Below are 24,030 nucleotides of genomic sequence, written 5' to 3' on the forward strand. Positions count from 1 at the left end.
TGTCCCACCAGAAGGACAGACTCACCAGAGGTGGTGGTACAGTGGAATACAATTGAGACAGAATTGCCCTGGGAGTCCTCAACATTACCTCTGGACCCCATGAAGTCTCATGATATCAGATCAAACATGGGCAAGGAAACCTCCTGCTGATTACCACTTACCGTGCCCCCTCAGCTGATGAATCCATACTCCTGACATTGCACACCAATTGGAAGAAGTACTGAGAGTGGCAAGGGCACTGAATGTACACTGGCTGGCGGACTTAATTGGCCTGAAGGACATATCTGCCAAACTGGGCCTGCAGCAGCCGGTGAGAAAACCAGCAAGAAGGTAAAACTTACTTGCCCTCTTCCTCACCAAACTACCCATCACAGATGCTTCTGCCCATGACAGTATTAAAAGGAGTAACCACCACACAATCCTTGCAGAAATGAAATCTCATCTTCACATTGATGATATCCTCCATTGTGTTCTGTGGCATTACCACTATGCTAAATGGAATAAATTTTAACAATCTAGCAACTCAAACCCAGACATCTATGAGGACCTGTGAGTCATCAGCAGCAGCAACAGAATTGTATTCAACAGCAATCTGTAACCTCATGACCTGGCATTTTACCATGAAGCTGGGGGCTCAACCCTGATTCAATTAAGAGTGCAGAAGGGTACACTAGGAGCAAGGCAAATTCTATCATCTTGTGGTCACTGTTCCTTAAGGGTTACATCACCTTAAGTTCCCTAATAAAGTCTGCCTCACTACTCATCACCAAATACAGAATTGCCTGTTCCCTAATAGACTCTCATAATCTGTTCCAAAGAAAATCTCTTCGACATACCACACATTATTTTTCTTGGGATCCACTATCAACCTGATTTTCCCAGTCCATCTATATATTGAAGTTCCCCATGACTATTGTAATATTACCTTTCTTATATGCCTTTTCTATCTCCTGATTTATTTACTGCCCCACATCCTGACTACGGCTAGGGGGCCTGTACAGAACTCCTATCAGGGTCTTTTAACCTTTGCGATTCCTCAATTCTACCCACAGAAATTCTACGCCTTCTGATCTTATATTGCTTCTTGCTATCAATTTCATTTAATTCCTTACTAACAATGCAACCCCGCAGCTTTGCCCATCTGCCCGTCCTTTCGATACGACACATATCCTTGGATATTAAATCCCAACCCTGATCCCCTTGCAGCCACATCTCTGTGATGTCCACAACGTCATACCCACCAATTTCAACAAGCTCATTTACCCTGTTCTGTATACTGCGCGCATTTAGATACAACACCCTCAGTCCTGCATTGTTCACCTCCCTCCTCATACTTGTCACCTTTTTTGCTCTTCCTGAGGTAAGATTCTTGCCACCTTTTATACTCTCTGTTCTATTACATGGTCTGGAAACTTTACTAACCTCGCCTGAGATCTCGGCTCCTTTAATTAGTTGAAAGTCCTCATCATTAACCTGCACTTCTACCCTCTCCTTTAACTTTGATTTTCTCATTCTCCATACAACTGAACTCTCTTCCTCTCTCTCTCTCTCTCTTCTCCCCCCCCGCCCCTTCCCACACACACACACACACACACAACGCCAGGACTCTGGTCCCAGCACGATTCAGATGAAGACCGTTCCATCGGAACAAGTCCCTTCTTCCCCAGTACTGGTGCCAATGTCCCATGAATTCAAACCCATTTCTCCCACACTATTCTTTGAGCCATGCATTTACCTCCTTAATCTTATTGAGCCTGTGCCAATTAGCTCGTGGCTCAGGTAGTAATACAGAGATTATTGCCTTTTTGGTTCTGCTTTTAATTTAGCTCCTGGCTGTTCATACTCCCTTAGCAGAACCTCTGTTCCTGTTCTACCTATGTCGTTGGTACCTACGTGGAGCACGACAACTGGATCTTTACCCTCCCACTCCACAGAATGTAGCCTCTCCCATTTCTTGTGCGCCCTACTCAGTAGAGAATAGGGGAGTTTCTACGAATGGTAATTATATGGACTTTCAAAAGGCATTTCAAAAGGTCCCTCTTAAGAGACTGTAAACTAAAGTAGATGCTCACGGCACTCAAGGCAAATTATTGACCTGATTAGGAAATTGTTAAGCAGTGGGAGACGGTGTTAGAACAACGGATCTACTCCATTTGGCAGGGTATGGCTCTTAAATCTGTTTGGGGCTTCACCGTATTAATTAATGACTTTGATGATGGAATCGAAAACCACATATCCAAGTTTGCAGATGACACAAAAATAAATGGCATTTCAGACAATATTAATGAAAGCATAAAATTGCAAAGTGATAGTTTAAGTAAATGACAAAACTGTTAAAAATAAATTTCAAAGTAGGCAAATGTGAGTTTACACACTTTGGACCTAAGACGGATGGAACATGCTTGGGATCATTTAGAAAATACCTAAAAACTGTGGACATTTGGAATCTCAGAACATAGACCATTAAAATATCATGGGCAGGTACAGAAAATAATCCAAAATACTAATGTAATGCTAACCTTTATATCTAGAGGACCAGAATTTAAGGGGGTTGAAGTCACAATTCAGCTATTCAAAGCGCTGGTTAGACCTCACCTAAAAAGCTGAGAACCCCTGGCCACCACAATTTATGACGGATACATTGGCCTCTCAACGCGTATGGGATAGATTTACCAGAATGATATCTGGATTCCATAGTTTAAATTAATAGGCAATCTTGCATAAACTAGGATTATATTTCCCTGAAATTTAGGAGTTTAATGGTGATTCGATCCAAGTTTTCAAGCTATTATGGGGAACTGATATAGGGTAGACAGGGAGAAAGTTGTGTTGGTCAATGAGTTTAGTACTTGGGTGCATTGTCTTAAAAATTAGACCCAGTCCTTTCAAGAGTGAAATCAGGAAATGCTTCAACACAAGCACGGATGTAGAGGTCTGGAACTCTTCTGAAAATGGCAATTGGTGCTAGATAAATTGTCAGTTTTAAAGCTAAGATTTCTAGAATTTTGTGAACCAAATATATTAAAAGATCTGGGAAAATTAAGGTAGGTAAATTGAGTTAGGTTGTAGACCGTGGTCCATTCAATGATGTGGAGATGCCACTATGGTCTCATTGAATTTTTTTTTTTAATGTATTTTATTACAAACATGTATCAAAACAGGTTACAGCAAATAAACTCCCTAGGAAACATACTTTCCCAACAATCAACTATGCAGTCTGTACAGATTTTTCCTCTTGTTCACTCTCCCCCGTGACAAACAACCCCTCAAACATGGTCACAAACATTCCCCACCTTTCCTCAATCCCCCCGAAGAGCCCTTTAACTCATAATTTATCTTCTCTAATCGCAGGACGTCATACTAGTCATCCAATCAAGCCGCAATCCCCGGTGGGGATGCCGACCGCCACTCCAGCAAAATTCTCCGCCGTGCAATCAGAGGCGAAGGCCAAGACATCGGCCTTCCTCCTCTCCATGAGCTCTGGCTTCTCTGAAATCCCAAATATCGCCACCAAAGGGACTGGGTCCACCTCCTCCTCCGCTATCCTGGCTAAGACCGTGAACACTCCCACCCAGAATCTTCCCAATTTTTCGCAAGCCTAAAACATGTGTGTGTGATTCGCTGGCCCCTGTCCACACCGCTCGCACTCATCTGCTACCCCCAAAAAGAACCCACTCATTCTCACCCGAGTCATTTGCACCCTATGCACCACCTTAAACTATCAGGCTCATCCTTGCACAAGAGGAGGTCCTGTTTACCCTCCGCAGTGCCTCACTCCATGCTCCCCAATTAATCTCCCCTCCCAACTCTGCTTCCCATTTCTCCTTGATCTTCACCACCCGCTCGCCTCCCTGCTCTCCCAGCCACTTGTATATATCCCCAATTCTTCCCTCCCCTTCCACATCCAGAAGCAGCAGTCGCTCCAGCAGGGTGTACCCCAGCAACCTAGGGAACCCCCTCCAAACCTTTTGCGCAAAGTTCCTAACCTGCAGATACCTGAACTCACTCCCCCTCAGCAGCTCTACCCTCTCCCTTCGCTCCCCCCAGACTGGCAAACCCTTCCTCCAAATACAGATCCCTCAACTTGACCAGCCCCACTTCCTCCACCTCCTGTATACGCGATCCATTCCCCAACCAGCTCAAACTCATGATTCCCGCACAGCGGCGTTAGCACCGATATCCCTTCTACCCTATAATGCCTCCTCAACTCATTCCACATCTCCACTGTGAACTGCACCACCGGGTTCCTTAAATACCTACTCGGAGCCATTGGCAACGCTGCCGTCATGGTCTCATTGAAGGATGGACATGTCCAAACCATGAATTAACTCCTCATATTCCAATGATCCTATGTCCTCTGCTCCTATTTCTGTCTAGTCATATGATTAAAATGTTAGAAGACTTCAATAAGGGAGATACTAAGCAACTAATTTTTCTGGTTGGGAAATATAGAACAAGGTGTTATAATCTTAGATTAGAGCCAGGCCATTCAGGAATTAAATCACAAAAAGTAATAGATATATGGGATTGTCCCCCCAAAAAACTGTAGTTGTGGGCACTGATCAACTGAAATTTTCAAGACTGAGATCAATAGATCATTGTTAGGTAATTGTATCAAAGGATATACAACAACGGTAAGGTAGAGTTGAGATACAGACCAGTCACAATCTAATTGAATTACAGAACAGACTTGAGTGGACTACTACAAAAACAAAAATTGCTGATGCTGGAAAGCTCTTTTCTTTTAAATTTGGAGTACCCAATTCATTTTTTCCAATTAAGGGACAATTTAGCATGGAAACACTGGGAGAATGTGCAAACTCCACACAGACAGTGACCCAGAACCGGGATCGAACCTGGGACCTCGGCGCCATGAGGCAGTAGTGCTAACCACTGCGCCACCTTGCTGCCCTGAAAACTCTTTTTTTTAAAGTAGAAAATACTGGTCATGCTCAACAACTAAGGCGGCATTGGTGGAGATATAAACAGCCTTTTGAACTCGATGGTTTCAGATCGTATGCACTACTCGCATTTTCTTTGGACAGCAGTTGCTGACAGTGATTGTGCTTTTGTCGTTTTGAGCTCCTTTGGACCCACCTTTTGTTTCATTTTGTGTCCCATTAACATACTTTTTATCCTTGCAGGAAAATGTTCTTTTTGACATTTAATCAATCCAGCGCTTGACCCCATTGCAGATCTTACCTTTTTTTCTCTTTTCTTCAAGGGTCATCCACTTTGGACCCAAAAAGGTATTATCTAAATGATGATAAGCTAGAGACAGTGGTGGTTCTTAGAGGTCCAGGTACACAGATCATTGAAATGTCATGGATAGATACAGAAAATAATCAAAAATGTTAATGGAATGTTGAGGAAAAGAGTGCAAGTGGGTCAAAGTCATCCTTCAACTATACAAGTGCTGTGGGTAGTTCCGGGCATCAGACCTGAGGAAGGGTCTATTGTCCTTTAAGGGAATGCGGTGTAGGTTTACCAGAATAATTCCTGGACTCCAAGGATTAATTTGCAAGGAGAAATTAGACAAATAATTGTATTTTCTGTAATTTAGAAGATTAACAATGATTTGATCAACATTTTTCATACATTATGGCAGGGTTTTTCAAAGTTTGAGTCGTGGGCGGGTTGCGGGCTGGTGTCAAAGGGGTCACGGAGTTAAGGGTCACGTTGTTTGTATGTCCAGATTTCCGGGTACTTCTTGTTTCCTGTCATAGGATCACATTGCTCTCCTGCTCCGGCCTCAAGAGAGAATTTAAGCTAAAGTTTTTGTTGAAGGATTTTGCTTTGCAAAAGCTCCCTCATGGTCGATCAGGGATTTTAACTGCTGTGTTTTCATGCAGCCGACAGCTTTATTTGAAAAGTACTTGTGACAGGATTTTGTGTTTGAAGCCAGTCACAAGTCCACTCTCTCATTCTGTCATAAGTGATCCCGTGGCACTGTGCTGAAGACACACGAGCAGTGGGACTATTACCTCAAGAACTGACTGATATTTATCCAGGAACTACAGCTTGGATAGGATATTTTAATTATTTTCAGAATTTACTGGGAGCTGAGTTGTTTGTGGACTTCTGGTTCAGGACCAGCGATTGTCATTAATGAGAGAATAATGGTCTCAACAAAAAAAATGACACCTTGGCGCGATCTTCCAGCCTCGTTACGCTCTCAAGCGAAATGAGGCCAGTGAATAGCGGGAGAGAACCGCACCAATTGCCAAACAGTTCACGATGCAACCGGCCAACTCCCCCTAGGCGCAATCGAGATCTCACCGTAGCGTGGCGAAAAACCAATTGTCACCACTTAAAAGCCCCATTTCCATACAATTAACGAGAACCACCCGTTAGCCAATGGCCTCCCGTCATTCGGCGGCCTCCCCAGCAAGTGCTCACACAGGCGCCAATTAGTACTCCTTTTTAAAAACATGAACCTGGCAGAAGCACGGGATCCAGCAGACCTCCGACTGCTGTTTCGCTTGGGAGTTCCTGCCTCCACCAGAGGTGCATCATCGGCAGTGTGGTGCTCACCAGATTGTGCCCCAGAAGGCTGACCACTAACATGTCCCACTGAGGTGTGTGTATCTGCGCTGGTGGAGGGGATGACAGCTGTGCCGCGACTATAACAGTTGCATCCTCGGTGCTTTCCTCTGAGGTGTTTTCCTCGTGGTCAGGAGAGGGTGCCGCCCAGTTTGGGCCGGCGCCGTTGGCTGGAGGACCTGTGGGAGAATGGACATGTGGTCAGTGGGAGGGATGGGTCAGTCAATAAGGCAATCAGTACTCCGTTTGACAGATCCTCCGGGTGGAGTCCAGTGGCTCGTCACCTCTGCAGCCTGTGAGTGGGTGAATGATATGTCCTTGGCCACCCCGGTCACCTCCAGAGCCCGCTCTTCGAACGAGGTGAGGATTCTCAAATCCCGCACCCCATCGCCAGCCTGGGCCCTCTCCCAGAGCATTTCCTGAGGAGACTCAGAGAGGGCGTCGTTAGCCACATGCGTTGTTCACAGTTGTAGGGAGGGTTGGGTTGGAGGGAGGATTGAAGTGGTGTTTGGAGGGAGGACTGGAGGGGGATGGAGGGAGAGTTGGGGGTCGCCTGGGGGTATGCTCCCCTGGGGAGTGGGGGGAGTGGAACATTGGTGTCTACTCACTCGTGCTGCCTGGTGTAGTAATAATAATCTTTATTGTCACAAGTAAGCTTACATTGACACTGCAATGAAGTTACTGTGAAAAGCCGCTAGTCGCCACATTCCGGCGCCTGTTCAGGTACACAGAGGGAGAATTTAGATTACCTAACAACACGTCTTTCGGGACATGTGGGAAGAAACCGGAACACCCAGAGGAAACTCAAGCAGGTACAGGGAGAATGTGCAGATTCTGCACAGACAGTGACCCAAGCCAGGAATCGAACTTGGGACTCTGGCTCTGTGAAGAAACAGTGCTAACCACTGTACTCCCGTGCCGCTTCAAGTCATTGACCTTCTTCTGGCACTGGAGGCCAGATTTACTTGTCACACAGCCCGAGCTGACCGTGGCCGCCACCTCGTCCCAGGCAGCACTTGCTGCCTTGTGGTTCACCCTCCTGGACCCCCAGGAAAACAGGACATCCCCCTGGCCTCCACTGTGTCCTGGAGCCTCCCCAGGTCAACATCCTCGAATCTTGGGGCCAGTCTCCTCTGCGCCATTGTTGCGAACAGGCTGTGGTTGGCTACTCAAATGCAGCTTAAGTGCTGCTCGACATTGTTACCGGGGGTGCTGGAGAGTGCGGTCCTAGCAAATCAGCTGGCGAGCAGTCATATGGGGCGAGAAGCCCATGCGGCCTCGTTAAGTAGACCAATTAACGTTGAATAGCGTTGCCGGACGAGCGCCGGGAAACCCATGGCAATTCCTGGTCGCTAGCACACTTAGAACTGTTTCCAGAGAATCGCGCCTCGTGTTTCATTCCCTCCAGATTTAGTTTTTAGTGCTGAAGCGTGGATGGAAGAATTAACTAACAGGCAACATGTACAGACTGGGTGAGAATTTGAAAACCTGCTCCGTCAGGATGAGGAAGATTGGAATGTAGGAACAGAAATAAGCTATCCGCAGCACCTTAGAACAGTGGTTAAGCACAGTTGCTTCACAGCTCCAGGGTTCCAGGTTCGATTTCGGCTTGGGTCACTATCTGTGCGGAGTCTGCACGTTCTCCCCGTGTGTGCATGGGTTTCCTCCGGGTGCTCCAGTTTTCTCCCACAGTCCAAGATATGCAGGTTAGGTGGATTGCCCATGCTAAATTGCAAAAAAGGTTGGGTGAGGTTGTTGGGTTACAGGGATGGGGTGGAGGTGTGGGCTTAGTTTGGTTGCTCTTTCCAAGGGCCGGTGCAGACTCAATGGGCCGAATGGCCGTCTTCTGCACTGTAAATTCTATGGTTCTATGGTTCCTCTAATATCTACTCTGCCATCTAACAAGATCATGACTGGTCTGTATTTTAATTCCATCTACTCGCCTTTATTTTATAATCCCTAAAACACTTACTAAACAAAAGCTATCAGTTTCAGTTTGGAAATTTCCTGTTAACCTTCAGCTTTCACAGTTGTTTGTGGGAGGGCGTTTAATATTTCCACCATCCCACTGGAATGGCAGGGGCTTGGGGGCCTAAGCAGAGTGACAAGGCTAAGACAATAATAAAAGAAAGAACGGTAAATGCATAAACGGTAGAGAGAGTAATCAAGGGCGAGGGGCAAATAGGGCCAGACTACAAAGAAAAGTTCGGATGATTAAAAATGGCAAAAAGGCAAGCTTAAAGTCTTTGTATCTCAATGCATGAAGTATTTGGAATAAGGCAAGCCCCGAAGGTCGGCCGACGTGGGTCCCAAAGACCCGCCAGTTGGCAAAAGTGGGTCCCGGGAAAAAAAGTTTGGAAAAACTCTGCAGTAAGGGGAACAGACAGGATACATAGAAACTATTTCAATTGGCTGGGGAGTCTTGGATGAGGGCCACTGACTAAAAGTTAGAGCCAGTCTTTACCGGAGTCAAATTCAAAAATATTTCTACACACAAAGGGTTGTCGGATTTGGAACTGGCTTTTGCAAGTGGCAGTTGATGCTAGACCATTTCAAATTTTAAATCTGAGTTTGGTAGTTTTCCCTACAGATCTGTGTTCTCCCTACAGATGCTGCCAGACTGCTGAGATTTTCCAGCATTTTCTCTTTTATTGGTAATTTTTGTTTATCCAAATATATTAAGGGATATAGGCAAAGGTGGGCAAATGAAATATGGTCGCAAATCAATCACAATCCCATCAAATTGTAAAACAAGCTCAAGATGCTGAATGGCCTACTGTTGTTGCTTCCCTCCCTGGCCTTCCCTGCCACTACTTTCTTAAAACCTAATACATCCCTTAACTATCCAGTTCTGATGAAAGGTTATCAACTTGAAATGTTAAATCTGTTTCTCTTTCCACATATCCAGCATTTTCAGTTCTTATTTACTTCTCCTGTTCCTATGTCAAAATGCTCAACTCCAAATTAAACTAAATAGTTTTAGATAGTTTTTATACGTTTATATTTTTATAAAGTCTTATATAAAAAAAATGGCAACGCCTCACCACAAAGCATTTCTTTTTTAAAAAAATATATTTATTAAAGTTTTTTAACACAATTTTTCTCCCTTACAAACAATAACCCCCCCCCCTTTGTAACAAAAAAAAACCGAGAAATCGCGCAGAGCAAGATATATACATGGCAAAATGATATATTTACACAGCTTTGTACACTGGCCCTCACCCGTATGTGCCGGTTTCCCCAACCCTTCATGTTATCTCTTGCTCATCCACCCTCCCAGGCAGTCCCCCCCCCCCCCCTCCCCCCCCCCCCCTTCCCCGCCTGCTGCTGACCAACCTTCCTCTAACGCTCCGCGAGATAGTCTAGGAACGGTTGCCACCGCCTGTAGTACCCCTGCGCAGACCTTCTCAAGGCGAACTTAATCCTCTCCAACTTTATGAACCCAGCCATATCATTTATCCAGGCTGGGGGGCTTCGCCTCCTTCCACATTAGCAAGATCGCTCGCCGGGCTACTAGGGACGCAAAGGCCAGAATGCCGGCCTCTTTCGCCTCTTGCACTCACGGTTCGTCCACTACTCCAAATATTGCTAGCCCCCAGCTTGGCTTGACCCGGACTTTCACCACCTGAGATATTGCTCCCGCCACTCCTCTCCAGAACCCCTCCAGTGCCAGGCATGACCAAAACATATGGACATGGTTCGCCAGGCTCCCTGAGCACCTTCCACATCTGTCCTCTACCCCAAAGAACCTACTCAACCTCGCCCCCGTCAAGTGCGCTCTGTGGACCACCGTAAATTGTATCAGGCTGAGCCTGGCACACGAGGAGGAGGAATTAACCCTACCTAGGGCATCAGCCCACAGACCTTCCTCCATCTCCTCCCCCAGCTCCCCCTCCCATTTACCCTTCAACTCTTCTACCAGCGCCTCCCCCTCTTTCAACTCCTGGTATATTTCCGACACCTTGCCCTCCCCAACCCATACACCCGAGATCACCCTATCTTGAACTTCTTGTGCCGGGAGCAACGGGAATTCCCTCACCTGTCGCCTCACAAAAGCCCTCACCTGCATATATCTAAAGGCATTTCCCGGGGGTAACTCGAACTTCTCCTCCAGTGCCCCTAGGCTCGCAAACGTCCCGTCGATGAACAGGTCCCCCATTCTTCCAATCCCCGCCCGATGCCAGCTCTGGAACCCCCCCGTCCATCTTCCCCGGGACAAACCGGTGGTTACCCCTGATCGGGGACCACACCGATGCTCCCATTGCACCCCGGTGCCGTCTCCACTGGCCCCAGATCCTTAGCGTTGCCGCCACCACTGGGCTCGTGGTATACTTTGTCGGCGAGAGCGGCAGCGGTGCCGTCACCAACGCCCCCAGGCTCGTTCCTTTACAGGACGCCATCTCCATCCTCTTCCATGCCGCCCCCTCTCCCTCCATAACCCACTTGCGGATCATCGCCACGTTTGCTGCCCAGTAGTAGCTCCCCAGGTTTGGCAGCGCCAACCCTCCTCAGTCCCTACTGCGTTCCAGGAACCCCCTCCTTACTCTCGGGGTCTTATTCGCCCACACAAACCCCATAATACTCCTGCCTACTCTCTTAAAAAAGGCCTTAGTGATCACGATGGGAAGGCACTGAAACACAAACAGAAACCTCGGAAGGACCACCATTTTGACCGACTGCACTCTACCCGCCAGTAAGAGCGGTAACATGTCCCATCTTTTGAAATCCTCCTCCATTTGCTCCACCAACCTTGTCAGATTCAGTTTATGTAGGGTCCCCCAACTCCTGGCTATCTGGATCCCCAGATACAGAAAGCTCCCCTCCGCCCTCCTCAGCGGTAGGTCCCCTATCCCTCTTTCTTGGTCTCCCGCCTGTAATACTAAGAGCTCACTCTTCTCTACATTGAGCTTATAGCCCGAAAACTCCCCAAACTCCCCTAGAGTCTGCATGACCTCCACCATCCCCTCCATTGGATCCACCACGTACAGCAACAGGTCATCCGCAAATAGCGACACCCGATGCTCTTCTCCCCCTCGGACCACCCCCCTCCATTTATTAGACTCCCTCAATGACATGGCCAATGGTTCGATCGCCAATGCGAACAACAGGGGGGACAGGGGGCACCCCTGCCTCGTCCCTCGGTACAGTCGAAAGTACTCCGACCTCCGCCGGTTCGTCGCTACACTCGCCATCGGGGCTCTGTAAAGGAGCTTAACCCAATTGATAAACCCTACCCCGAACCCAAACCTACGCAGCACCTCCCAGAGGTACTCCCACTCTACTCGGTCAAAGGCCTTCTCCGCGTCCATAGCTGCCACTATCTCCGCCTCTCCCTCCTCCGATGGCATCATTATCACGTTTAAAAGCCGCCGCACATTGGTGTTTAGTTGCCTGCCCTTTACAAATCCCGCCTGGTCCTCGTGGATTACCCCTGGGGCACAGTCCTCGATCCTCGTGGCCAGCACTTTTGCCAGCAACTTTGCATCCACATTGAGGAGCGAGATCGGCCTGTACGATCCACATTGCAGTGGGTCCTTGTCCCGCTTTAGGATAAAAGAAATTGTCGCTTCCGACATTGTCGGGGGCAGGGTCCCCTCCTCTCTTGCCTCATTAAAGGTCCTCACCAGTAGCGGGGCCAACAGGTCTGCGTACTTCCTGTAGAACTCCACCGGGAATCCGTCCGGTCCCGGGGCCTTCCCCGCCTCCATGCTCCCCAAACCCTTGCTCAGCTCCTCCAACCCAATTGGTGCCCCCAAACCAGCCACCTCTTGCTCCTCCACCCTCGGGAATCTCAGCTAATCTTGGAATCGTCTCATCCCCTCTTCCCCCACTGGGGGCTGGGATCTGTACAGCTCTTCATAAAAGGCCTTGAATACCTTGTTTATTTTCGTCGCACTCCGAACCGTGGCTCCCCTTCCATCTTTGACTCCCCCTATTTCCCTCGCTGCCATCCTCTTACGGAGCTGGTGTGCCAGCATCCGACTAGCCTTTTCCCCATACTCTTAGGTCGCCCCCTGCGCTTTCCTCCACTGTGCCTCCGTCTTCCCTGTGGTCAACAGGTCAAACTCCGTCTGGAGCCGTCGTCTTTCCCCAAGTAATCTTTCCTCCGGGGCCTCTGTGTATCTCCTGTCCACTCTCAAAATCTCCCCCACTAACCTCTCCCTTTCCATACCCTCTGTCCATACCCTATGAGCCCTAATGGAAATTAGCTCTCCCCTGATCACCGCCTTCGACGCCTCCCAGACCACCCCCACCTGCACCTCCCCGTTGTCGTTGGCCTCCAAGTACCTTTCGATACACCCCCTCACCTTCCCACACACCACCTCGTCCGCTAGCAGACCCACATCCAGCCGCCACAATGGGCGTTGGTCCCTCTCCTCTCCCAGCTCCAGTTCCACCCAGTGCGGGGCATGGTCCAAAACGACTATAGATGAATACTCCGTCCCCTCCACCCTCGGGATGAGCGCCCTACCCAGAACAAAGAAATCTATCCGGGAGTAGGCTTTGTGTACATGGGAGGAGAAAGAAAATTCCCTGGCTTGCGGCCTTGCAAACCGCCATGGGTCCACTCCCCCCATCTGATCCATAAACCCCCTAAGTACCTTGGCCGCCGCCGGCCTCTTTCCAGTCCTTGATTTGGAGCGGCCCAGTGCTGGATCCAACACTGTATTGAAGTCCCCTCCCATTATCAGGCCTCCTATCTCCAGGTCCGGAATGCGCCCCAACATGCGCTTCATGAATCCTGCATCATCCCAGTTCGGGGCGTATACGTTTACCAACACCACCCACGTCCCTTGCAGCCTACCGCACACCATTACATATCACCCTCCATTGTCCGCTACAATAGTCTTGGCCTCAAATGACACCCGCTTGCCCACCAATATTGCCACCCCTCTATTCTTCGCGTCCAGTCCCGAGTGGAATACCTGTCCTACCCATCCCTTTCTTAGCCTGACCTGGTCCGCCACCTTCAGGTGTGTCTCTTGGAGCATGGCCTCGTCCGCCTTCAGTCCCTTTAAGTGCGCGAACACTCGAGCACTCTTCACCGGCCCATTCAGGCCCCTCACATTCCACGTTATTAGCCGGATTGGAGGGGCTCTTCCCCCCCCCCCCCACGCCCCGCCTACTAGCCATCTCCTTTTCTGGGCCAGTCCCGTGTCCACGCCTCCCTCACCCTCCGGTCCCCCAGAGGGGGGACCCCCGTCCCGACCACCTCTTCTGTGTCTCATTCCCTTTCGGCCAGTACAGCAGCAACCCTTTTTCTCCCCCCCACTTTTCCACCCCCCCTTCCCCCCCCCCCCCCCCCCCGCTAGACCCCTGTCTAGCTTTTTTGCTCCCCCATGTCACTCCCGTAAGTCAGCTGACGCCTGCTGACCCCGGCTTCCCCCGCCGTCCCATTTACCTCCCCGCGTGGGAGTCTCCCAATCCATATGCATTCCTTCGTTCCCCTTCCCGCCTTTCTTCCCGCTCGCGGGAAAACATCCCGCGCTTTCCAAAGCCCGCACCGCCCCCTCTGGCGCAGCTCCTGTCGCGGCCTTGTCTCTCTCCCCCGCCCATGTAACATTTCCTGCGCGTGATTGACCCCCTATATACAACAACCATCACACATCAAACCCCAAAACATCCCCCCCCACCCTCACAAACCCTCAGTTAGAGTCCAACTTTTCTGCTTGTACAAAGGTCCACGCCTCTTCAGGCGTTTCGAAGTAATAGTGTTGGCCCTTGTATGTGACCCACAGTTGCACTGGCTGCAGTATTCCGAATTTCACTTCTTTCCGGTACAACGCCGCTTTGGCCCGGTTGAAACCCGCTCTCCGCTTTGCAACCGCTGTGCTCCAGTCCGGGTATATTCGGATCTCTGCATTGTCCCACTTACTGCTCCGCTCCTTCTTGGCCCATCTCAGGACCCACTCTCTGTCCGTGAACCGGTGGAACCTCACCACCATCGCCCTTGGCGGCTCATTTGCCTGGGGCTTCTTCGCCAGCACCCGATGTGCCCCATCCAACTCCAGCGGCCTCGAAGGGGCCTTCGTGCCCATCATTGCCTCGAGCATCGTGCTCGCGTATGCCCCGGCATCAGCCCCCTCCACTCCCTCAGGGAGACCCAGGATTCGCAGATTCTTTCTCCTCGACCTGTTCTCCAGGTCTTCGAGTCTTCCCGCCCACCTCTTGTGTAGCGCCTCGTTCTGCTCCACTCTCACCGCCAGGCCCACGAGCTCGTCCTCGTTTTGACTGACTCTTTTCTGTACCTCCTGGATCTTAGCTTCATGGGCCTTCTGGGTGATCCCGAGTCCTTTAATTGCCGAAAGCATAGGCGCCAACATCTCCTTCCGCATCTCCTCGCGCTGCTCCTCGAAGCAGCGCTTGATGAACTCCTGCAGCTCCCATTTGTCCCTGGCCGCCGCCATTTTGTTTTCTTTCCCTCGCTTCTCCCGTTGCTCCAGTGCCGCTCCTTTGGCCGTTACACTTCTGGTCCGTTTCATAGAAGTTGGAGGGGGACCCATGGCCGCCACCGGAAGCCTCGTCCCTGCTTCTTCAATGGCCTTGGTAGATCTTTTCACAGTTGTTCCCTCTGCTGCTAGAATTCACCTTTGATAGAGTCAAGTCAGATTGCAGCTTTAAGCTTGCCCTTCCCCCGCCTGCATGCTGGAAGAGGCCTTTGTCTATTCCTGCAGCACAAGCCAAATCTTTTACTGTTTCTGCCGGGTCTGGTAGCCAAAAGACATAACATTCCTGGGGGACACTGTCAGGGGAATGCTGCAGTCTTCTTCCCACACCGGGAAATGTCAAACAAATGCCGTGGGGGCCCTGTAAAAGAGCCCAAAAGTCCGTTCCAAGCGGGAGCTACCGAATATGCGACCTAGCTCTGCATAGCCGCACCCGGAAGTCACCACAAAGCATTTCTGAAGGCTACTGCTACAACAAGAAATAAACTTTTATTTTAAATGAGAGAATACACTTTTTCTTGTAATAGCACATGAGATGAAGTCTAAGTCTTGTTTCAAAACCATTTGTTCCTGCAATTTCATGAGCAGATAGTTGATTGAAGAAAAACCAATGTGGCCTCATTTTCCATTATAAAAAAATAACCAGCTTTGACGAAGTGTTATCCAGGCTTGAAACATTAGCTCCCTTCTCTCTCCACAGATGCTGTCAGATCTGCTGAGATTGTCCAGTATTTTCTGTTTTTGTCTCAGATTCCAGCATCCGCAGTAATTTGCTTTTATTTTAGCTTTAAATAGTCGTGAGAGAATGATGATGAATGGGTTTAAAGTCAAAATTACTTGCACTGTACCGCCTGAGATGTCAATAAGAATTGTTTACAAAGATATGGGAAAGGAATTGTGGGAAATTGTACACTTGAGAATGTTGGGGGTGGAGACAGTAAATAACATTTGAGTTCATGTTTCAGGGACCTAATGAATGGGGACAGAGAGCTAGTGTTGTTCCATGAATATCAAGATATTCATGAAAATTTTGTTTTCACCATAATACACAGAAGCAAAGCATGAAAAAGACAAATTGGCAGGTATATCTCCGTTTCTAGGCTTTATATAACAATTCAGGTCACATTTAAATTTTAATAGCTTTGCATGCTCCAGAATAAGGGTCTCAAACTATTTTCCAAAATAAGTGGTCATAACTTTTTTTAAACCTTAAAATGTCATTATTTTAAAGTTTTTATACAAAAATGGCAATGCCTCAGCACAAAGCATCACTACATTTCTGAAGACTATTGCTACAACAAGAAGCAACCTTTTTATTTTAACAAATGAGAGAATGCACATTTTCTTGTAGTAACACATGAGATTAAGTCCCAAGCCCTGTTTCAAAACCATTTGTTCCTGCAATTTCATTAGCAGATAATTGATTGAAGAAAAACAGATGTATTCTCATTTTCCATTAAAAGAACCAGCTCACCCCATGTTTGTTTTACATGGCTTCCATCATCTCTTACTGGTTTCAGTAGAGATTGCATTTCAAAGATGAATACTATTATTATTTTGAGTATTCATTTAAACCTAACGCAAGTTGCATCCACTAAAGAACTTGTTACCATTCAGAATCTTTGATTTACAGAATTTCACCTACATTGATGACTTTAGCCCCAGTAGTACAAGTTCTGCTGATTTGAGTGGATTGGTTGCAGAACCAAATTCTACAGGGCGCTCCCCCATATTGGCGCTGTCCTCTGATGAGGTAAGTAAGCTGTGAACAGATAAAGAAAAACTCAAGAACTTTTGTCTATTTTGTCAGTCTTTGTATGGGACCAAGTTCTCTCTCTCCCCCTGCCCAACCCCAGCCTTTGGTGGACAGGAATTTTCTCAACTTGCAACACCTTGTGCAGTGCGTTGGTGATGATTGATCTGTTTCCAGTTCTCTGCCGATAATGCACTTTTAATGATGGCAGGAGTAGCCTGCTGACCATCTCTCCCAAATTCATTCCATTCCTGACAAGATGTGCCTACCTTTTCCTACTGTCTACTCTCTGATGAGGTAACTGTGATGACGATGATTGCATGATGGGTGTTCCAAAATTTTGCAATATCGTTCTGCTGGAAGCTAAATTTATTCCTTAGGAATGCAGTACTTTTCCCCATGGCCCTGTTTAATTATACTGTATGGAATATTAATTAGGCAAACCTAATTGATTTCCAGGGTGCTTTTGCACTATGTGCTGGAATTGTGCATGAATGTTGGGCTGCAAATAGCCTTGCTTGATGCATTTCAGATTCTATGACATTTCTTGCCCACCAATTAAATTAACATGTTGCTTACAGAGTGTTGGAAAAAAGACAGCTGACTGGATGATTTGGCAGGATAGCGGGGATGTGGGGGAGAGGATGAAACTAAATTTTGCAAAGAAGTGAAACCTGAGTGCAACCTGCCACAACTACATTTACCAGGCAGTCATGGGGACAAAGTGAGTGGAATCTGCTCTTGATTGGCAGGTCAATAATTTAAATATGCTAGGGAGGATGTGTGTCTCAGATTTGAACAAACTTGCATTTAATGGATGTGGGTCAGGCTTCCAAGTCTCAGGGAAAATGCGACAACAAAAGATAGGCTAGAATAGTTGGTTCCAACAGATAAATGTATTTCCTGCATTGCTGTGGACTGGAAGGCACAGGAATATTTCCTGCAGCCCTTAAGTTAATTAGCGGCAATAAGCCTGCCTCTCCATGATCCATTTTTCCAACTTCCTGTGATCCACAATCCACCCCCACCCGCAGTGATCACCTCAACCTCAAACCATAGTCCATGCTATAATCTCCTCCAGTCCCTCCAGCCTAAAGCTCTCCCCACAATCTCCGCAATCTGTAATTTCCCCGACCTGCAGTCCAAAAGTCTCGCCAGAATCTCTCTAACACGCATTCTGAAAGGCTCCACAATCTCCCATCCTGCATGAAGCTCAATCTACAATCTCCCGAACCTGCAGTCTGAAGCACACTATGTAGTTTCCCACTGCCCTGCAACCCAATCTCCATTTCCTACCACACAGCTGCTCCCTAGTTTCAACCTTTCAGTGCAAGCCAGGCTACCCGACAGCTAGCCAGGCTCTCAATATGCTAGCCAGTCAATGGATGAAAAATATCAAAATGCCATTGAATTTGCAAGGACTTTGTCTTACTTCATTTCAACATTTTGAATTCTATAAGGTGCTCTCTGCATTTGGTCTGTGCTGTGCTAGGTTCAACTTGGGACTGATCAATAGTATTGGACATGGAAAAGTTTTCCATTCCCTGCACTGTCATCAGTTGTCATTCACATTATTCCTCGCAGTCTCATCCTGTCCATGAAAAGGAGGAAGACCAGAATAAAACATGAAATAACTGGAAACGTTTAGTTGAAGAAGGCTGTATGGCCTATTTGATCTCATCCCTCTGGAACACCAGTCGACATCTCCCCCTCGCATTATGCAATTCTGTGAATAAATTCTGTATTCTGGACTCATTTAAGAAACAGTTGCTAAAACATGAATGTAGTAAGGTTGTCATTCTGGAATGAAAGTAAGATCATTTGTGTTGCATCAAAAAAATATTCTTTTAAACCAATCTTAATTTTTCCCACAACTCAATGCAATAGATTGATCTTAACATTTTGGTTTGCAGCAAAAAATGTTTCAAATTTGGAGTTACTTCAGCTGGTCGTTTGAGAACTAATAAGTTTTGTTAATGTATTTGCCTATATTTTTTTGCGTTCTGAAATATTCTTCCTTCATTTCTCTTGTTGCTATCTTGGCAGAGCCTGGATATGATAGATGATAAGGTGAGATGCTTGAAAAGATATCCAGCATGTTAATTTTATTTTTTCCATCGCCACATTAACCTTCTGTGAAGCATTTGTTTGTTACACCCCGATCAAAATGTAACCTATATTGTCAAATATTCTATATCACGTGTAGTTCATGTGGTTTTACTCTTGGGGCTATGCATATGTAGATGGAATTGTGACTCAATGGTTGAATTTTGTGGCTCAAACTCATTATCTGGCAAACTTTATTTAGCAATTTCATTTTTTAATTAATTGTACATTTCACCAATGATTGTTGTAGTGATATTCAGATATCAATATACATGATCAATGTATGTAAATGTAGTACAGTCATTTCAACACTAGATGTCTCAAAGTCAGATACAAGAACAGGATTCAAGCTCTTTTTAGTGAGTTAGAGAGTGTGATCCAGAACAGTGATAGACATAGAATAGCTAGAGTGAGAGAAGTTAGAACTAGTTTGTGATAATAGTGTACAGTTATATAGTTATCTGTATTGTACTTCATTTCTTTATAGTTAGTTTAATATTGAGTAAAAGGCTCAGTTTATTATTTTATTACTCATTAAATAGTTCATCTTTCAACAAGACGACTATTGGTCATTTTATCATCCTGGTGGATTCAAGAGTAATATATATTTTAGATAAGTCATTATTTAAAATATAACAATTGTCAATTGAAATTCATAGTTTAATTAGCTTCCAATACATTAGGCTGGACTTTGCTCTCAGCAGCAAATGAAATGCTTACACTTGCAAATTTTGCATTGGAACTTATTGTAATTAGAAAGCCAAATGCCATGACATCTTCTGCAGGGAATTTGGCATCTGTGTTTTTTTTCTTTATTCGTTCATGGGATGTGAGCGTCACTGGCTGGGTCAGCATTTATTGCCTATCCCTGAGGGCATTTAAGAGTCAACCACATTGCAGGAGTCACATGTAGGCCAGACCAGGTAAGGATGACAGATTTCCTTCTCTAAAGGACATTAGTGAACCAGGTGGGTTTTTACGACAATTGACAATAGTTTCATGGTGATCATTAGACTTTGAAATCTAATTTCACCATCTGCGCCGGTGGGATTCGAACCCGGATCCCCAGATCATTGCGCTGGATCCCTGAATAATTAGTCCAGTGACAATACCACTACGCCGCTACCTCCCCGTGCCTCCTTAATCAAAAAGATTGAACAATTCTTAATGAACAAGAGAGTCTGAACCAAAAAATGTCAGAATATTAAATTTGATCTGAAATCAGGCACAGAAAGTGAAATAAAGATGAGTTTGGGAGAGATGAGAGAGAAAGAAAATGTAAAGAAAAATTGTTGTATTTATTTACATTTTAAAGCAACTAAAATCTGAAAGAATGGGATTTCATTCATGTCAAAGTTCATTTTCGGTGCCGGAGAGGTTTGACGGTAATTAAGACTTATGCAGTTAAAAACTTTCTTACACTGGAATGGACAAGATACTTTCTTCTGGCAATTGTTCTGGTCCATATTTATCACGCAAGTTTTCAACTTCGTACTATTCCGTCTATTTAGTTGAGATTTTTCTCGCAGGTTTTGAAGGAGCAATGCAGTTCAGACAGCAAAGCCTGAATTTTCGCTCCTGGGTTGGGAGCGCAGAATTCGGAGAATTCCCGGACCCACGAACCCGACTCCTGGAAAATAGTCCCATGGTCCGACTTTTGTTTCGGGGGGTTGGAGTATAATGGGAGTTGCTCCTGCCGACCCCAGAAACAGTTCAGAGGCAGCACAGAGGCTGTCAGAGTAGAGGCAGCTGGGTGAAAGGCTGACCTCAGTGATCAACCCAACTGAGGCAACTGAACTAGGACTCCATGTGCTAAGGGTTCGTGTTTCTTTCCATGGACAGCAGCATGTCCTGTGATGTGCTGCTATTGATGTTTCATCAACCATTTTGTTTTCAAAATCATTTTTCTTCAAAGTGTTATTTTTTTCAATTTGTTTCTATACCAAAAAAATGCGCTCGCACAGAATAACTTTACAAATGACTGACGCCTGTTAAAGAACTCACATAAATATTGTGCAAAGTAGACTGGTAACCAACCCACTAGACTTTTAACATTCTTTAGCCTTTCAGGGTGAGTCCATTATACCCATTTTAGTTAGTTGTGCAATATGTGAATCTGCCACTGATTGATGCTCACAAGTCAACCTTTTGGACGATGAGCTCCCCCCTGCATTGAAGTACAGGGCTTGCACCCAGCATTTGCTGGGAGGTAGCAGAGATACTGCACACAATATGAAGAGCAAAGATTTCAGAGCTCAACATGCAGTCCTGATCCAACATAGTGTATCCCCGCTGGCCTTCAACCACCTTTGCCAGGTTATGCAGATGTTTGTACCACATGGGCTGGGAGGTCACCCACTGCCTGCAGCTCTGAAGGTGACAGATGCCCTGAACATATATGCTAATGGCTCCCTTCAGGGCTGCACAAGTGACCTCTGCAGCATCTCCCAGTCCCCCGCACATAAGTGCATCAGGGAGGTGACTAATATACTCTTCGCATGGGTGCATAACTACATTAGCTTTGACCTGGACCAGGCTAGTCAAGACGCCAGAGCTCTGTGGTTCACACACATTGCTGGATTCCCCTGGGGTAATTGACTGCACACACGTGGCTCTACACTTCCCATGGTGGCCCATTCCCTTAATGTCCATATCGTCTGCAACAATGCCACGTGCATCCTGGCAGGTGTGTGCCCGGTTCCCAGGGAATGTCCATGACAGCTACATCCGTGACCACTCTCAGATCCCAGCGGTCTTTGTGGGAGAGTGGCAACGACAGGGTTGGCTTCTCAGGGACAAGGGATACCCCTCCAGACATGGCTGATGGTGCCTGTGTAAAGGCCAAAGAGTGCAACTGAGACTTGTTACAATGTGGCTCATGCTGAAGTTCGCATGTTGGTGGAGCAGACGATCAGCTGCCTCAAGATGTGGTTCCGATGCCTGAACCGGTCAGGGGGAGCACTCTAGTATAGCCCCCAGAGGATGCATTGTAGTGGTGCACTGCGTACTCCATAACCTGGTGCTGCTACGGAGCAAGTAGCTGGCAGAGAAAGACATGGAAGACCACAACATCTCCTCAGATGAGGAAGATGACGAAGAGGGTGCCGAGGGACAACCCTAGAGGAGGCAGGGCCATGGACAATGGCCAGGGCCGGAAAGGGACACAGATCTCGGGACTCCTTGATAGCTTCTTGCTTCGGGGATACCCCGGACTAGGCGCTGGGGGGGGGCATCGCCAAATGTGTGGTATCAGTGGGATGTCAGCCTGATATTCCTCCTTTATTTGGCAGGGTGCGGTGCCCAAGGACCATACACTGCAGAAGGATGATGATAACTTGCAGTGGGAACAGAGCATTGTTCCTCAAATATCTCCTGTGAATGTCTGACCCCTGCCTGATGGAAGGCTGCTCGCGAACTGCCACTGGTCAGGGTGATATCTGGGTGATGAGACGTAGAATGATCCATCTCTGCTGATGCAGGTTTCTTCGAAGTTAAGGGTGCCGATGAGGGTCTGCACCACTGGTGCAAGTTGAACAGCTCTCATGAGGCTTCAGCCATTAGCTTCATCATCCTGAAATCAGGGTTTTACAAATTAATGGCTTGGGTGTTGATTTAGGGGAGGGAGGGGTGGTGTCGATCCTTGTTGTCAGGATCACACCAACATCACTGCGTCGTGACAGTATGAGGGAAGCTCAACCATTCAACAGACATCCTAGCAAATAGGAGATGGAGGAGGCACCCTCGGAGGACATTCAGTCAGGTGAAGGAAGGGAATTTGTGCAGCAATGAAATGAAAACAAGGAGGCATCAGGAGGGTGCATAAAGTGATATTTAACAAATTGTACGGTTACATCAATGCTTACTATCTTATCGTGCCTAACATCATCCGTGTCCATGCTTAACTGGCCTAATCCTACCACCACGTCTAGGTATTTCCCTAGGATCCACTGCTGGGGTACAGGCGGTCTGCCTGCCACACCCTGTTACCAGAGATGACTTTGGCTGGTGTTCTCTTGAGGCCTAGGACCTTGAAGGTTCTGGCCTGCTTTCAGGCAGCAAGGGTGTTGGAGTGCTACCCTCCTTGGTGTGTGGGTCTGGAGGTGCATCAATCACAGGAGGGGTCGGGCAGATGGTCTCGACACCTCAGGGTCTCCTGGGGAAGTCCCTGAGCGATGCACCAGACGACCTTCCTCCCTCTGGGTGCCCAGGGATCTCTGGGGGCCCTCAAGGGGTTGAGAGGCAACTGGAGTTGACAATATTGAATTTTTTACCTGTCAGTCTGGCCTCAATAAAACTCTAGATGGATTTGTAGATATAGTATTATTTATTTTTAACTAACTTGCAAGTCTGACTCGCTTCATAATGAGCCTCAGAACACACAAGCTGTCTTCTGAAACCCTAGGAACCGAGTGCTATGGGAGACAAAGGAATCTCTACAAATACATTCAAATGGCATCAAGTTTCACATACATGATTCCCATAGGCCATCCTATACACCTGACCTGGACATATATCCTGATTGGCTCACTTCTCATTCCTTAACCCTGGGCCTCTTGTTACCCAGCATCCTTTTCCCATCCTCTACCAGACACCCCTCCCCCCTTCCTTGCCATGCTTTCTGAAATCCTTTGTCTGTGAACTCACTACTATTAGACTGATCACATCCACATTACTGTAACTAATAATTGAACTAACTATTTTATATCACATTCATTTGTTCAATTCCTCATTGTGAGATCCAGAAGCCCTGCCGTCTTCTGCCGCTTGCACCCGTGGAAGCCCACAAATGCCTGCACCATGCAGTTCATGCCCTGCATACTAATAAGGCCCACTGAGGTGAGGTACCTGTGCTGATGAAGGGTGTGACATCTTTTCCATGCTGAGTTCTGATATCTCTTCCTCAAAACAAATGTGCAGTGGGGCTGGGCCCGTGGAAAGTGAATGTGTGGCAAGGCCAGAGGCTTGGTATGCAAATATACGGCAAGGCGGTGCCTTGGAAAGCAAAGGTGAATGGGAGCTGGAGCCTGGGGAAGTGAAAGTGCAATGAGGCCGTGACCCGGGGCCGGAAAGGTACGACCATGCTGGGGTCCGGGGAAGTGAATGTATCGCAGAGCTGGAGCCTGCGTACGTGAAATTGTGGTGCACTGGGATCCAGGAAAGCGAACGTGCACCAAGACCGAT

At 47.2% G+C, this 24,030-nt stretch overlaps 1 protein-coding gene across 7 annotated transcripts in view; it reads left to right on the top strand.

The window, feature by feature from the left end:
• ppp1r9a (protein phosphatase 1, regulatory subunit 9A) overlaps positions 1–24,030 on the top strand; it is a 489,701-nt gene that overhangs the window by 448,698 nt on the left and 16,973 nt on the right. For 5 of the 7 annotated variants that reach the window (XM_072509043.1, XM_072509044.1, XM_072509047.1 and 2 more), the window contains 2 exons: positions 16,624–16,743; positions 18,790–18,813. The exons of 1 other annotated variant lie outside the window; for it this stretch is intronic. In XM_072509043.1, the coding sequence (XP_072365144.1) occupies positions 16,624–16,743; positions 18,790–18,813 (144 nt within the window). The remainder of the gene's footprint in view (positions 1–16,623; positions 16,744–18,789; positions 18,814–24,030) is intronic. One more of the 7 variants, XM_072509045.1, reaches the window with a different exon arrangement.

The sequence above is a fragment of the Scyliorhinus torazame genome, chromosome 6 (genome assembly GCF_047496885.1).
Source record: "Scyliorhinus torazame isolate Kashiwa2021f chromosome 6, sScyTor2.1, whole genome shotgun sequence".
Classification (NCBI taxonomy): Eukaryota; Metazoa; Chordata; class Chondrichthyes; order Carcharhiniformes; family Scyliorhinidae; genus Scyliorhinus; species Scyliorhinus torazame.